The sequence below is a fragment of the Macadamia integrifolia genome, unplaced genomic scaffold, assembly GCF_013358625.1.
Source record: "Macadamia integrifolia cultivar HAES 741 unplaced genomic scaffold, SCU_Mint_v3 scaffold2928, whole genome shotgun sequence".
NCBI classification, from domain to species: Eukaryota; Viridiplantae; Streptophyta; class Magnoliopsida; order Proteales; family Proteaceae; genus Macadamia; species Macadamia integrifolia.
Window position 1 is genome coordinate 1 of NW_024869067.1, and position 14,849 is coordinate 14,849.

The 14,849-nt window shown below is 41.9% G+C and overlaps 1 protein-coding gene and 1 non-coding gene across 2 annotated transcripts; both read left to right on the forward strand.

Annotated features, from left to right (window-relative positions):
* Nucleotides 1-234: 234 nt before the first annotated feature.
* Nucleotides 235-337, forward strand: LOC122067484. The gene has a single exon (XR_006136750.1). It is a non-coding gene; the product is annotated as a U6 spliceosomal RNA (small nuclear RNA).
* Nucleotides 338-8,946: 8,609 nt separating this feature from the next.
* Nucleotides 8,947-14,023, forward strand: LOC122067483 (endoglucanase 24-like). The gene is made up of 6 exons (XM_042631335.1): nucleotides 8,947-9,432; nucleotides 9,915-10,198; nucleotides 10,620-11,057; nucleotides 11,428-11,575; nucleotides 12,371-12,537; nucleotides 12,905-14,023. Exons 1-6 carry the CDS (start codon nucleotides 9,033-9,035, stop codon nucleotides 13,235-13,237), a joined length of 1,770 nt encoding a protein of 589 aa, XP_042487269.1. The 5' UTR covers nucleotides 8,947-9,032; the 3' UTR covers nucleotides 13,238-14,023.
* The last annotated feature ends 826 nt before the right edge of the window (nucleotides 14,024-14,849 follow it).

Below are 14,849 nucleotides of genomic sequence, written 5' to 3' on the forward strand. Positions count from 1 at the left end.
GGGGGGGGGGGGTTAAGGGCGTTACAGGATATGTCCCTTTTTAACTTTAAACGGAATTGTATATCATCTCTTAAGACTCCCCCTTTGCCGAACTCCAGAGTCCAGCCCACAAAGAACACATCCCAATAGTGGATTTGGCATTTCAGACTAGAGACTACTAAACATAAAAAGTCTCACATCGCAAACTTTTTGAAATCACCTCCTACTTAATATTATAAGAGCACCTATTGAAGTGTCTCTTTGGAGACATCCGGTAAAATTGGAATGATACAGAGAAGATTAGCATGGTCCCAGCGCAAAGATGACACGCACAAATCGAGAAATGGTCCAAAATTTTTTGTATTTTTTTTTCCTTTTCAATTTCTTCACCTGTTGATGGGATTGATTATTTGCGACTGATCAATTCTGATTCTATTGAGTTTCAGATAGTAGAGAACTTTTGCCATTTGTATTCATGTTGTTCTCTTTGTGTTTCTGTATATGTCTATTATTTCTCACATCAAGTTCTATTTCAGGTCTTATGATTTTGCCCACTTTGAATTGCCATATATTTTAACTAAATAGTTTTGGAGCTTGAGCTCTAGCTAGAGAATCCAAATTATGGAAGATGATAAATTGATGGACCTTGTCACAGTGGAATTTTGAATTTCAGTAAAATGTGGAATTTATATTTGGATTACTTTAATGTTCTTGAAAAACTTTAGATTTTAATTAATTAGAAAGAATACATACATATAATAGGAAATGGAGATTATATAAACATGCAAACAATCGATATAGAAATGGGTATAAGCGTACCTGAATCCATGGCCAAAAAATGATGCCTTGTTGAATCCCTTCTTGATCAATGCTAGTCTTCTCTACCCGTGTCTCTCTTTTCCGAAACAACAGGATTTTCTCGTCCTACACTTAATGGGCACTAAGGTCCTATATGACAACTGAAATTTTAGAACTAATTGGATTGAAACAGGATCAATATCCGATCCATTAACACTTTTTTTATTTGAGGGGGGGGGGTGTCACGCTATCTTGGGTCGCCGATATCAACAACAATACCTTACGGCTAGGCCAAAATATCCGAGGTTTATAGATTACCTTACTAGAGAATGACAACCATAATCTTTCTTCTCTTGGTGCCAAACAAATTGACAATGAAGGAATGCGATGTCATATTTTGTGAGCGACCTTCGTGAACTTGTCGGTTTTAAACATAGCAAAAATGGGAATGGGAATAAATACGAAACGGATGGTACAGATTTTAAATGGTGCAAAACTCAAAATGGGATGACAAAAAAAGTTTAGAAAAAAAAGAAGAATAAAAGAAAAATATATGGTACTGGTTTTAAACATGTAAAATTCAAAATAAAGACATTATTATTATTTTTTTCTGGTAAAGAAAATAATGACATTATACTCATATAAATTGATGATTATTACATGAAAATCTACATCTAATATTCAAAATAATTGTAGCATCCAACATCAATGCATATATATTTCACAACCTATTATAAGTTCTAATATATATCAGCCAACATCAATTTCAAATTCACACATCGTAACAAAGATGTCTAGTAGTCAACTATTTGTCTGTCCCATTTCCGCCCCCCCCTCCATTCCCCCTTGCCAATGGGCCCCAATTGTTGGGCAATTGTGACATTTATTGGTAAGTAAAAAAATAATAATAGAAGGTTTAAAAAATGTCAAAAAGGGGAACATGTTTAGAATGTATTTAAGACGAACATGTCAGTCTCATATGCCGTTTTTGGAGTGTTATTGTTGACATGCCAACAGCAAGATGCAAAATACCTTTTTTTTTGGGTAACCTGAAGATCATTCATTAAGAGAAGAAACAATTACATGGGAAACCTCCCTAAGCACAATCGAGTTGAGTCAGGGGTCATTACAAGAGAATCTAACTGCCATAGAGGAAGAAAGTGCCCTACAGGATAAGGAGTGAGCAACGAAATTCGCTAGTCGAGGACTAAAGCGGAAGATGCACTCCGAGAAAAAGCAAGAAAACTGAGAAATATCCTCAACTACAGAACTGATTTCAGCAACAAGCTTCTTTAAATTGATAGCTGACACAAGATGCTGGAAATCAGACTCAAAAATGACCGAGGACCACCCCTCGGAAATAGCAAACAGCAAAGATGATCGGAGAGCAATCGCCTCAGCAACTAAAGGAGAAGTGAAGGGGATAGGATCTGAAATTGCAGCAAGAACTTCACCACTAGCATCCCTTGCAACAAAGCCAATTCCAACCTTGCTGCACCTCTTAAGAACAGCTGCATCTGTGTTAACCTTAATAAAACCAAAGGGAGGGCGGGACCAGCAACAATGAACACTTGAAGGGGGAGGAGGAGATGATTGTCTAACGATCACACAAGCTTGAAGATAGTCCGAGAAGGAGCTTTGGGCCTTAAGAATGACCTCCTCAGGAGAGGCATGAAGACGGTTGTGCACAAGAGCATTTCTGGCCTTCCACAAGTGTCAACAAACAAAGGAGGCAAGACCAACAACTTCCTTTGACAAGGATTTGGAGGGGGATGGGATGTTCTGCCAAGATTCGATCCAAGACTCCAAATCGGGGAAGGAGCCCAAATCAACCCGAATGGCCAAGGGGGAGCCAAACCACATAGCCTTTGCAAATGGATAAGAAACCAATACATGAAGGGGAGTTTCCAAACAATTACCACATCTGATATAGCTTGAGTCCACCCTCATATGGCGCCTCTGGAAACCCTCTCCAACCCCAAGGCCATCAGTACAAGACCGCTAGAGAAAAGATCGAACCTTAGGGAGGGTCTTAATTTTCCAAATAAATTTTCAAGTCGCATGCTTGATTCTCTGATAACCATGGGAAGAAGAGGATGAAGGATTGGAAGACAACCGGAGGTCTGCCTAGTTGCTAGCAATATGATAGGCACTCTTAACTGAGAAGCTTCCAAAGCTACCTTCGCCCCAAAATAGATGGTCATCTCGATCCATGATGCTAAGAGGGATACTCAAGATAGCCTCTATGACAGTGGGGGAAAAAGAGAAGACAAAGCAACCTGATTCCATCTTCTATGAGGCTGATCAATTAGATCCGAGACCCAAACCAAATTACAATCCAACGGAGGGGGGAAGGGAATCTTATGGTCGGACAATGACGAAACCCACCGATCCTCCCAGATTCTAATAGATAGGCCATTTCCAACCCGCCAAATGAACCCAGCTAAAAACACAGCCCTACCCTGAAGGATACTTCACCAACCTCAAGAAGGGGACGAACCAAGACAAGCCTGAAGAAAAGAGGAATTTGGATAGTAGATTGACTTGATAAACCTCGCCTATAAAGAATGAGGATCAGATCATAACTTCCAAGAAATTTTAGCCAGAAGAGCTAAATTATGCCTCATTGAATCCCTGAAGCCCAAACCCCCTTTGTCTTTAGAATGGCACAATCGATCCCAAGAGACCCAATGGTGCGATGCTCATTATCCTTCTACCCCCAAAGAAAGACGCCATTGCCTTCCTTAATTCATTATGTATGAAGCAGGAATTTTGAAATGAGACCCAACAAAAGTAGGAATTGCAGAAGCAACTGATTTAATGAGAGTTTCTTGACTGGCATGAGAAAGAAGCTTACTTTTCGAACCCCCTAAATGGCCTAAGACACGATCCTTTATCCCTTTGAATAATAACCTCTTACTTGTTGAGAAATCTGTTGGGAGACCCAAGTAGAAGGAAGGGGTAGCACTATAAGGAACCTTCAAAGACTTGGACAACCATCTACAAATCCGGGGATGGGTGTTAGGACTAAAAGAGATAGAAGACTTTGACAGGTTGATGGATTGGCCACTAGCCCGGTAATAGAGGTCAAGGCAATGCTTCAAGTGGTGGAGCTCGCTTGTATCAACTCTAGAGAATAGTAGGCAATCATCCGCGTATAGCAAATGAGTAATAAGAGGAGCCCGTTTCTTAACTTTGATGCCATGAATGAGCCCAAGATCCTTAGCATTTGTTAAAATGGAGCTCAAAGCTTGGGCGCAAAGGATGAAGATATAAGGGGCCAAAGGATCTCCTTGACGGATACCCCTAGAAGGAAGGATTCTGCCATGGGGGATGCCGTTGATCAACACCTGAAATTGAGCAGTAGAGATACTTTGCATACACAATTGAATCCACTTAGGATTGAAGCCAAACTTCCTAAGAATTCCTTCAATGAACCCCATTCCAGATGATCGTAGGCCTTTCGCATATCTAGCTTAATGGCTGCAAGTTTCTGCTTACTAGATTTTTGATGTCGAATATAATGAAATAATTCATGTGCCATGAAAATGTTTTCAGAAATGGATCGACCGGGAACAAAGGTTGACTGAGGAAAGGCAATTGACCCATCAAGAACAAGCTTCAACCTGTTGGCTAAGACCTTTGAGATGATTCGAAGCGAAACATCACACAGGCTGATGGGGCAATAATGATCCAATGATTCTGGGCAAGAAACTTTAGGGATCAGACAAATGTAAGTAGAATTAAAACCAGCTGAGAGATTACCAGATTCAAAGAAATCGTTAACAAAGTGCTCGACATCAGCCCCAATAATATGCCAAAACTTTTGGAAAAAAATAGGAGGCAGGCCATCCGGACCGGGGCTTTTCATGGTCTCCATACTGAAAATCACCTTTCGAACCTCTCCATCTAGGGGGCAGAGCAAAGACTTTCATTTATGTTAACAGATATATTCGGATGGATCAAATCAAGAAAAGTAGCAATAAAATCAGCATCACGCGGTTCAGAAGTGTAAATACTCTCATAATAGCTCAGAATCTCATTCCTAACATCCTCATCAGAGTTCAACACTTTTCCATCTCTGGCTTTGAGCATCAAGATTCGGTTTCTGGATCTACGCTGAGCTGTAGAAGCATGAAAGAACTTAGTATTTAAATCCCCACAAGACAACCAAAGCTGTCTAGCTTTCTGGGCCCAAAACTCCTCCTCTGACTTTAGGCCATTGGCCAGATCCTCTGAAATCTTCTCCTCCAATAGCTGGTTACTCAAAGAGAAAGGCAGGCTTTGAACATGAAGGAGGTCAGCCCTCAACTTCTTAATATGGGACTGAACATGTCCAAAGGAAGTCCAATTCCACCTACGAAATGTGGGCTCACAACGATGAATATTGTGACGAAGACGAGAAGAAGTTGACCCTGCCCACTAGGAAGCCAAGCTAGAAGCAAAGTGGCCTCACAATCTGGATGCTTAAGCCACATGGCTTCAAAACGGAAGGGCCGCTTACCTTTAGGAAAATGAGCAGAAGTATGCAACACAACAGTGAGGTGATCTGACCCAATAGAAGATTCAACGGTCACATAAGCATTGTCAAAACAATATCTCCAATCGGAATTTGCAAGAGCCCTGTCCAACCGAAGCCTAATATTAGCAGAACCTCTCCTCCTGTTATTCCAAGTAAATAGAGGGCCCTTAGAAGTGAGATCAAGGAGGTCATAGTAGTTCATCATAGACCAAAAGGCATCTATATCTCGCTGCCCTTTGAGGTTACCTCCCTCTTTCTCATGCCAACTTAGGATGGAATTGAAGTCACCAATGCAACTCCAGGGCCCTAAAATAGAATCCTTAAAATCCATTAGTTTACGCCACACAATAGCCCGATTCTCCTTAACAGGGTCCCCGTAAACAAAGGAGATGAACCACTAAGGTAAGCCGAGGAAGCCATCAATAGAACCATGAATCACTCTAGAATCAGCAGAAATAATCTTAAAGGGAACAGAAGAAAGCCACATAATACATAGCCCACTGGATAAGCCAACCGGATCCACAGTATATATATTGTCCATACACAAAGCCCTTTGGAGCCTCTCCACCTTATCTCTCTTCGCCTTTGTCTCCATAAGGAATACAATGTCGGGATGGGAAGACTTCACTAGGGCCTTGAGATTGCAAACTTTAAGAGCGGGGCCAATACCCTAACAGTTCCAACTGAAAATCTTCATTGCAGCCCGTGGAGCTGAGAGGCAAGCTCCACGGGAGTAGACAATAAAAAAGAATCAGTTGTAGAGTCATCAACTTGCTCCAAACCTTCAAGAGGAGAAGTACGGTGCTATATACTAGAAGGACCTCTAATTGCATTGGCAAAGGGGTGGAAGCGAGAGCTCTTCTTCCCTGTAGAATCTTTCCGGAAAGCCCCACCAGAATGGAACCTGTGCCTTGAGAAATGTGGGGGAACCCCAAATTCATCATCATGCAGGGAAGCCTTAGATAGAAGAGGACGGACAGGTTCTGATATGGAAGAGGGGAAATGGGATTGGGGTTGGGGTTGAGATTGAGGTACATGATCGGTAGCGAGGCTAAGATGAGAAACAAAAGCATCGGATATAGATTGGTAAGGGGAAGGTAAAATGGGATGAGAGGTGGTAGGGTTAAGATGGGTATTTTGGTTTGATGGTTGGCCCATTAGGACGGTTAACTCATTGGTCTGGCCCAAAAAAGAAGGGCCAAATTGACCCGGTTTAGCCAAGAAGACCTGGGTGGAATGGGACGAAGATGATGAGAAAAGGCTCCCCTCAAATACAGGGTTCCTCTTGAACACAGAGTCAAGCTGAGAAAACTTGGGATCCGTCGAAGGTAGACTAACACGCAACAGTTTCCCTGCAGGAGTGCCTCTACTCAAGTGATTCAGGGGTATGAGCTGTTTAAGTTGCGAAAAGGTAGACAAAGAGGATCCTTCACATGATGTAGCCGATTTCAGCCGGTCCGCGGGAAGATCGGGACTTGACATAACGGGGGCGTAGCCACGTGAAGATAAGGTCGAGTCCCATCGTTGCTGGGCCCCAGCCCTAGGCCAAGAGGGACTAGCTGCCACCTCATCGTCTTCAACCAAGGAGAAGCCGGAGTTTGGTTGAGGGAGAAGAGGAGCAGGAGAAATCGGGGTAGGCACCGACTCATGATGGGAAGAAGGCTGCCGATTTGCAGAACTTGATGAGTCCGAATCATTAGTTGATCTTGGAAAAAGACGACATGAGTCTTCAGCCCGCAGGACAGTAATATTACTGAGGAGGCGAGAATCAGTGGGACCCGTCCTAAGCTCGGGGCCAAAAGAGCACTTAGGCAGGTCAAGACATGGGAAATCTTCCACACAGTGGTGCTGAGAGCGATGAGACTTCTCTTTCTCAAAATAAATCAAACAATGGTGTTCATCATGTCCTAGAATGCCACAGAAATAACGAAAATAGTGGGAGCTTCTCAACTTTAATGGAGATCCAAACCTCTTGCCCACTTCTTCGCCTAAGGGGAAAACCAGCCTTGAGAGGGCGATCAATAAGCAGAGAGACCCGGGTGCGGAGGTAGAGGACCGTCTTGCCTTGAAAAGAGCCTGAGATAATCATAGATTTACGGGGAATTCCAAGCTTGGCCCCAAACTGTAAAGCTAGTTCCCTGTCATAAAGCTCTGGAGGGGTTCCATGAAATTGTATCCAAAACTCCGAATAGGAAAAGTCCAAATCACCAACGACGAGTCCTTCTCTCCACCTCTGAAGTTGCAATAAGTTACCCGACACAGACCATGGCCCACCCTCAACTACGTTCTTTAACTCCATCTCGTGACCAAAACGGAAAAGAAAAATCTGATTCTCCAAAGGGGTGATTTGAAGGCCATACTTAATGTTCCAGGCCTTTGGAAGGGATTCAGTAATGGCCTGAGTACGAATGGATTTGCCTTCCAGGACTCGGCCCACCAGGGTTAAGCACCAGTTGTCAGAGCAACGGTCCTCTATATCATCATCGACATAAAACGTGCCTTCATCGTCGACATCGGACAATGGCCTGTTGGCTGTAACCAATTGGAGCATATTACGGTTGTTCTCTCCTTCCATTTAAGGGAGGGAAGGAAGGCAGCAATGGAGTGGAAAGAAACAGATGGGAATGACTCAGGCTAAAGCGAGATGGTGGAGGAGGGAAGAAGAAAAGGGTTTTGAGAGGTTGAGACTTTTCTAAGAAGAAGAATAAGGAAAGGCAGAGGGGTCCAGGAACTAAAGAAAAGTAAAGGGCGAAAGCATGAGTTCGTCTAACACTCACCATGGAGGGAGGGCACCGCACACAGCGGCGGGAAACACAACACGCACGGCGGCGACAGAAGAAACCACGCACGGAGGCGGAAAGAGCAGACGTGATTATATACCTTTAACAATACGATTAGGGGAAGTAGCTGCTGATGATGAATCAATGCAAAATACCTTTAAAACACGTAAAAATGGGAAGAACGTCATTTAAATACAGATGTAATAGAATTCGGATTTTTCAAAAAAAGAAGAAGAAGGAATTCAGATTTTTAATTATTCTTTTATATCTTTAACTTGTGTAGTCTATATATTCCTCCCCGATGGATACAATTTGCTTTCGATCCATATCTATCAGTCTCATTCTCTATAACCTATCATATCTTCAAGAACCTTCAAGATTATTAATTATTTAATATATTATATTAATTAAATATTTATTTCCTAAACCGATACAGATGGGAATCGAATTGCGTTTTCGCCAACAGAGGTACTGAATATGGTTGACGCTTAAATAATAATAATAATAAAAATGGGATCACCCGTTGGACGGTGCAGATTATCTGGGCCCATACAAAACAACGGCAGATATGGTGCTTCCGGATTGACCTAGTCAAGGATCTCAGGTGCTTAGCGTAATTCTCGGGTTAAGTCAATGATTACATGGGTATGTGGCATTGCCGTCTGTTCAACCAAACAAAAAAAAGGCATAGCCGTCTGAGGTCTTAACTTTAAACGTGCGAACGAGTAAAGGGATTTATGAAAAAATTTAAGGGCATTTTTGTCATTCAACCCCAAAAATATTAAAAAAGGAGGGAGAGAAAACTGAAAGAAACGATTTATCCCGCGAGAGTTCAAAGCATTTTACAAATCCTCTGTTTCGAAAATCTTTCGATCGTGGACGAAATTTCTTTCGAGAGAGAGAGAGAGAGAGAGAGAGAGGTAACATTGTTTTTGTTTAGTTGCAGAGATCATATGGGAGCTGATTCGAAGTCAGAGTCGAAGGGATGCTGCGGCTGGTTCATTGTGTTGTTGGTTGTAGTTGTCGCTGCTGCAGCTTTGGTTTACACTATAAGGGAGAGATCTCTTTACTCGAAGGTAGGAGCTGCCCCCATTTCTGGCACTTCTGGAAGCATTAACCCCGTTCCTGGGCCTCCCGGAAGCATTGATCCCATTCCTAGCTCTCCCGGCGCCATTTCTCCCGTTCCTGGGCCTCCCGGACGCATTGATCCCATTCCTAGCTCTCCTGGCGCTATTTCTCCCGTTCCTGGGTCTCCCGGAGCCACTGCCCCAGTTCCTGGGTTTACCGGAGCCATTGCGCAGAAATACGCTGACGCCCTTATAGTCTCTATGCAATTTTTCGATGTACAAAAATGTAAGTTCGTATCCTTTGCTTATCCCAATTTTTTTTTTTCATCGTATGCTTCGAATGTTTAACTTGATTTGGAAATGTTTTCTTGTTAATGAGAAGGGTTTGTTACACTTGTACATAAACTTCATTTGTAAGTGACTGAAATTCTTTAGATTTGAATACTGTTATATTATGAAAAAGGAGATTTGATTACGCAGAGCATTGCAAATGATTATTGACTATTCGGGCATGGTTTAATTGTTCTTCAAATGGTCTCACCAAATTTTGTGGCCACAGAGCTGGCTTCTTTGTATTTTACTGTAGTGGATGCTAAGTTTCAAGCTTTTTATGGCGCAAGTACTTAGTTGTTACCCTGTTTTTGCGTTATAACACACCTCAGTACCAAACAAGCTTGGAATGAAAATTTATTTAGAATGCTGTTGACTTGTTGCACAGATTTTAATTTAAATGTAAACTTACTTCTGAATGTCACATCATTCTTGCAGCTGGTATGCTGGTTAATAACAAGATATCTTGGAGAGGGGATTCGGCTCTATATGATGGGAGAGAAGCAGGTCTTGATCTATCAAAAGGAATGTATGATGCTGGTGATCATATGAAATTTGGTTTTCCTATGGCTTTCACTGCAACTATGTTGTCATGGGCCATCCTTGAATATGGAGATCATATGAGCACAGTCAAGCAGCTGGAACCTGCTCAAGAGTCACTTAAATGGATAACTGATTACCTGATCAATGCCCATCCTTCTGATAATGTTCTTTATATTCAGGTTAACCAGATGCTCTAACACTGTTTCCAATCAATTGGTACTTTTGGTTTTCTAGCATTGGTACCTAAATGGTTCTGTGAATTGGGTTATGCCTTTAAGAAATGAACCATGATTTGATACCATTTAAATGACCGAGTAGGTGAGTACTGAGAATAGGACTGAGCAGTTGCCTCTTAAAGCAGTGAACTTGAAGAGGCATTGAACCATTGAAGCAACATCACATCTTGTCACCCTAATCTTATTGTTTTCTCTCAGTAAAACTGTATCAACAAATACCTCAGGCTAGGATACCTACGGGATCATGAAGTCCCCACTGAAAATTCTGACCTAGCTGTAGTTGGAAGGGCTAATACCGTAAAAAGTTAAACAAGGGTGAAGAAAAAGAAATAGCTATGCTGAATTGTGTTTGTTAGTTTGGCAGGTTGGTGATCCTGGTAAAGATCATACGTGTTGGGAGAGACCTGAAACCATGTCTGAGGAGAGGCCTCTAACACAGGTGAATACATCTTCTCCAGGGACAGACGTTGCAGCAGAAACTGCAGCTGCTATGGCAGCAGCTTCTCTGGTGTTCAAGACTACTAACTCCACATACTCAGGGTTACTTCTTACGCATGCCGAACAACTATTCACTTTTGCAGATACTTACAAAGCATATTATAGTGACAGTATCCCTCAAGTACAGACATACTACAAATCTACAGGATATGAAGATGAGCTCCTTTGGGCTGCTAGCTGGCTCTATCATGCCACTGGGGACAAGTCATACCTCGATTACGTCACTGTACAACATGGAAATGACTTCGCGGGTTGGGGAAATCCAACATGGTTTAGCTGGGATAACAAGCTTGCAGGAACGCAGGTATGCATGCCATTTTAAGAGATAACATCCTGCTTTTGTATCAAATCACTTAAGGCTCAATCTGGTTGCAAGTAAAGGAAAATGCAGAGAAGTGAAAAATTATTTAAGAAGGAAAATGGATACTTTTGTAATCATAATTGTGTAACTAACTTAACACCCGGGGGAAAATAGAGATGGATTCTTTATTTACTTATTCAAATTCAAGTAATTTGTCAGATTTTATGAAGTTGCTTAATCCACAGCACTGCTGTTGGAGACACTATGTTGACCGAGCTTTATTTCCGTTCATGTTATCTTTCTTCTGCAAAAGCGTGTCAGATGACATGGGGCTACACTTCTAACATTTGCAGATAATCAAATCTTGCTGCAGGTTCTTTTGTCCAGGTTAAACTTATTTGGTGCAAAAGGGGCCTCAGATGCAGAGAACAATGGTCTCCTGATGTACCGGAAAGCAGCTGAGGCTGTTATGTGTGGTCTCCTGCCAAATTCCCCATCAGCCACAGGAAGCAGAACAAATGGTAATTTTCAGTTCTATGTTTACCACTGGCTTCCTTTTAGAGGAACCCACCAAACTTTGTCTTAAACCTCAATGTATGCGGATTATGTCTGTGGCAGTTGGGAGATGGAATGGTGGAACATTCTCTCATCCTGGTCTTCTTAAGTCTAGATATGATGAGAATAAATCATTAAAAAAAATGCAAATAACCTTGTTCAGAAATCTTGGCTATCTGTACTAATAGAAATTTACACCTTCACATGATGCTTGGAGAGAAGGAGTGATCGATCTAGTATTTAACTATTTCTTGCCTATCGGATGGCTGCATATCAGGAAATGAGAAGGATGGAGCAAAAACTGAAACTGTTAGAAGCCAACTTGTGTTCTATTTGTCTCCTATTCATGATAAACTTCTTTGGCTATGAAACCGCCTTCTCAAGTACAGATGGAGATATTCCCCAACTAGTGGAATTTCTGGCTAGAGCAGTCTTGCCAATTCAATGGTCTGTAATTGGAGAATGTGTCAAATATAGGATGTAAAAATAACATCATCCTCAATTTCCTTGTAGAATATGTCCTGAAATCAGTTTCACTCTGTTGTATCCGAAGCAATCAACTTCTGCCAGTGCCATTGTTGGATGCATCACAGGGGCATCCCTCTTTAGGGTTTGGAACCATGATCAAGTTGTCCTGCTCCTAACTTCATTTGGTCCAACCTCCATTTGATTCACTTTTCTTAACCACCAGAAAAAAGTGTACACTAGTTTAGTGAGCTAAAGTGAAGTTATAATTTTTGAATGCATCTATATGATTGCAGGTGGTCTCATATGGGTCAGTGAATGGGATTCTCTGCAGCATTCTGTTGCTTCTGCATTCCTAGCGGTTCTTTACAGTGATTACATGCTCACATCCCAGACTGCAACTCTCAATTGTGGTGGGTATTTCTTCTACCAAGAAGACCTCCGGAAATTTGCCATGTCCCAGGTACACTGTTTCATCAATCAATTGATACATCTGGTAAACCGTTCAGGGGCTATGGAAATGCCTGGTGACATGTCCCGCTCCCAGCAGGATAATGCCTTCTCGATTATAATTCTCATTTGCTTCCTTGTTCTTTATGCACCAAATTGTTTTTAACCATGCCAAGGAAAAACTATAGGATGGATCCTCTGGGTCATCCTTTCAAGTTGAAATTCAACTTGTAAGGCTATGATCCATAAACCCTTTAGTCAGAGGTTCAGCCTCATTGAGCTCAGTAGGAAGATTGATTTTGTCCAGCCTCTTCTGGTGCTTCTCTGTGATAAAAGGAAATCTCTACTGACAGTATGTATTCTTTTTCTCTCTCTCCCAGGCTGATTATGTATTAGGCAACAATCCAATGAGAATGAGCTATCTTGTTGGGTATGGAAGTAATTATCCTCAATATGTACATCACAGGGGAGCTTCAATTCCAGCAGATGCAAATCCTGGCTGCAAAGATGGCTTCCAGTGGCTTTCCAACACTAATCCCAATCCAAATGTTGCTGTTGGAGCACTTGTGGGTGGACCCTTCCGTAATGAGACCTATATCGATTCTCGGAACAACTCTATGCAAGGGGAACCAAGTACTTACAACACTGCTTCTGTCGTTGGCCTCCTCTCTGGTTTGGTCACCACCACCTCTGTCGTCTCATCTTTCACGTAAATCCGACCACTTAGCCATGGCCCCAGTTTTGATGACAAATAAAACTATATTAAGATAAAAGAGCAATAACATCATCACATGAAAGAGTAGCAGTGAGCTTGTGTGCAAGCTTTACTAGCTAGACAGACCATGTGGTAATCCTTTTCTTGCCCATCTCCCAAATTAAGGAAATTGTTTCGAGAGTTATGCAATGCTGCAAAGATTTTCCATGGCCATGGATCTGGTATGTTCCTGCTAAGTATTTGTAGTACCAACTGAGCATCTGACCATATCTCTACATGCTTCGTTCTCATCAATGGCACTGCTCCACCAAGTACCCATCAGATAGCTCTTGCTTCTGCATCTTGGGCTGTTGCTGGCTTAAGTGTATGATGTGGACTAGAAGCTGCTGGGCAGTTCTGTATGGATTGACAAGGAAAACTACTCATGCAACAGCTACAGTTCCCCTGGGTTTGCAACTGTCGTCCTCTGTGGAGCCATGTCCTCTCTAAATGAGGTTACAAGGAGTGTTTGGATTTGCATATAGGAAGGTTTGAAGAGGTGGGTTTTGTGGGAAGTTCTAAGGTTCTTGCACTACGCTGGGAAGCAAAGGAGATGCCTTAGCCTCAAGTTGTATTATATCTTAGGGGGCCTTATGTATCTTTTGAGAAAGGATCAGCTGTTCCTACACGATCACCTAAACGCTAACACCTGTCCATTTTGCTTCTAAATATATCCTTCTTTACCCTTGTAATGGCAGAATGGCAGAAAGTGGGACAGATAGTGGATGCTGATTTGTACGATCAGATGACTATCTGAACAATAGATCTAATCTCCATGTTTTCCTTCTTTTTCTGGTTTTTTTTTTTTTTACGTGTACGCTAATGATTCAATTGAAATGCAATCCGAGGTGACTCATCAATCCTCCCCTCAAACTCGGTTGAAACACTTCAAGGGACCCTGAGTTTGCACCAATCATGCCAATCCACGACCGAATGGACTTGGGATCATCAGCAGTGGCCAAGAAGAAACTCACTTTTGGTGAAGATGGGCCAATCCACATAGGCCTGGATCCGGTCCAACCTATTGGACGGAGGGATTTAAGGAATAAGCGGTAAATATTTAGGGGTGTCACTTCGGTTTTATTGGTTTGGTATGAGAATGACCGAGTCCAAAACCATTATAATAAGTGTGCAGCAGTTTTGGTTTGGATTTGGTTCGGTTATGGTATCGGTTTGAATTTGATTTACGTTTACCATCTAGATTTATCCATGAGTATGGAAATAATCATTTTTTTTTTTTTTTTTAATTATGAATTTTGGGCTAGAATCTGTTTCTTATTAGGTTATAACAGTTTGGCGGTCTTGGTCTGGTTTTCTAAGGTTGATTTGATTTCTTATTGGTTTAGGTTCAGTTTTCTAAGGTTAATTTGGTTTCGGTCCCATTTTTTAAGGTTGATTTGGTTTGTTATTGGTTTCGGTGCAGTTTGATTTGGGTTCGATGTCGTAAAACCCCAGTCCAAAACCGATCCAATAGGCTTCATTTTTCATTTTGGTTTGGTTTAAATCATTTTTTGTTAGTTTAGACTAGGGTTTGACGGATCCGGATCCTCTGTGGTGTGCCATCCCCCCCC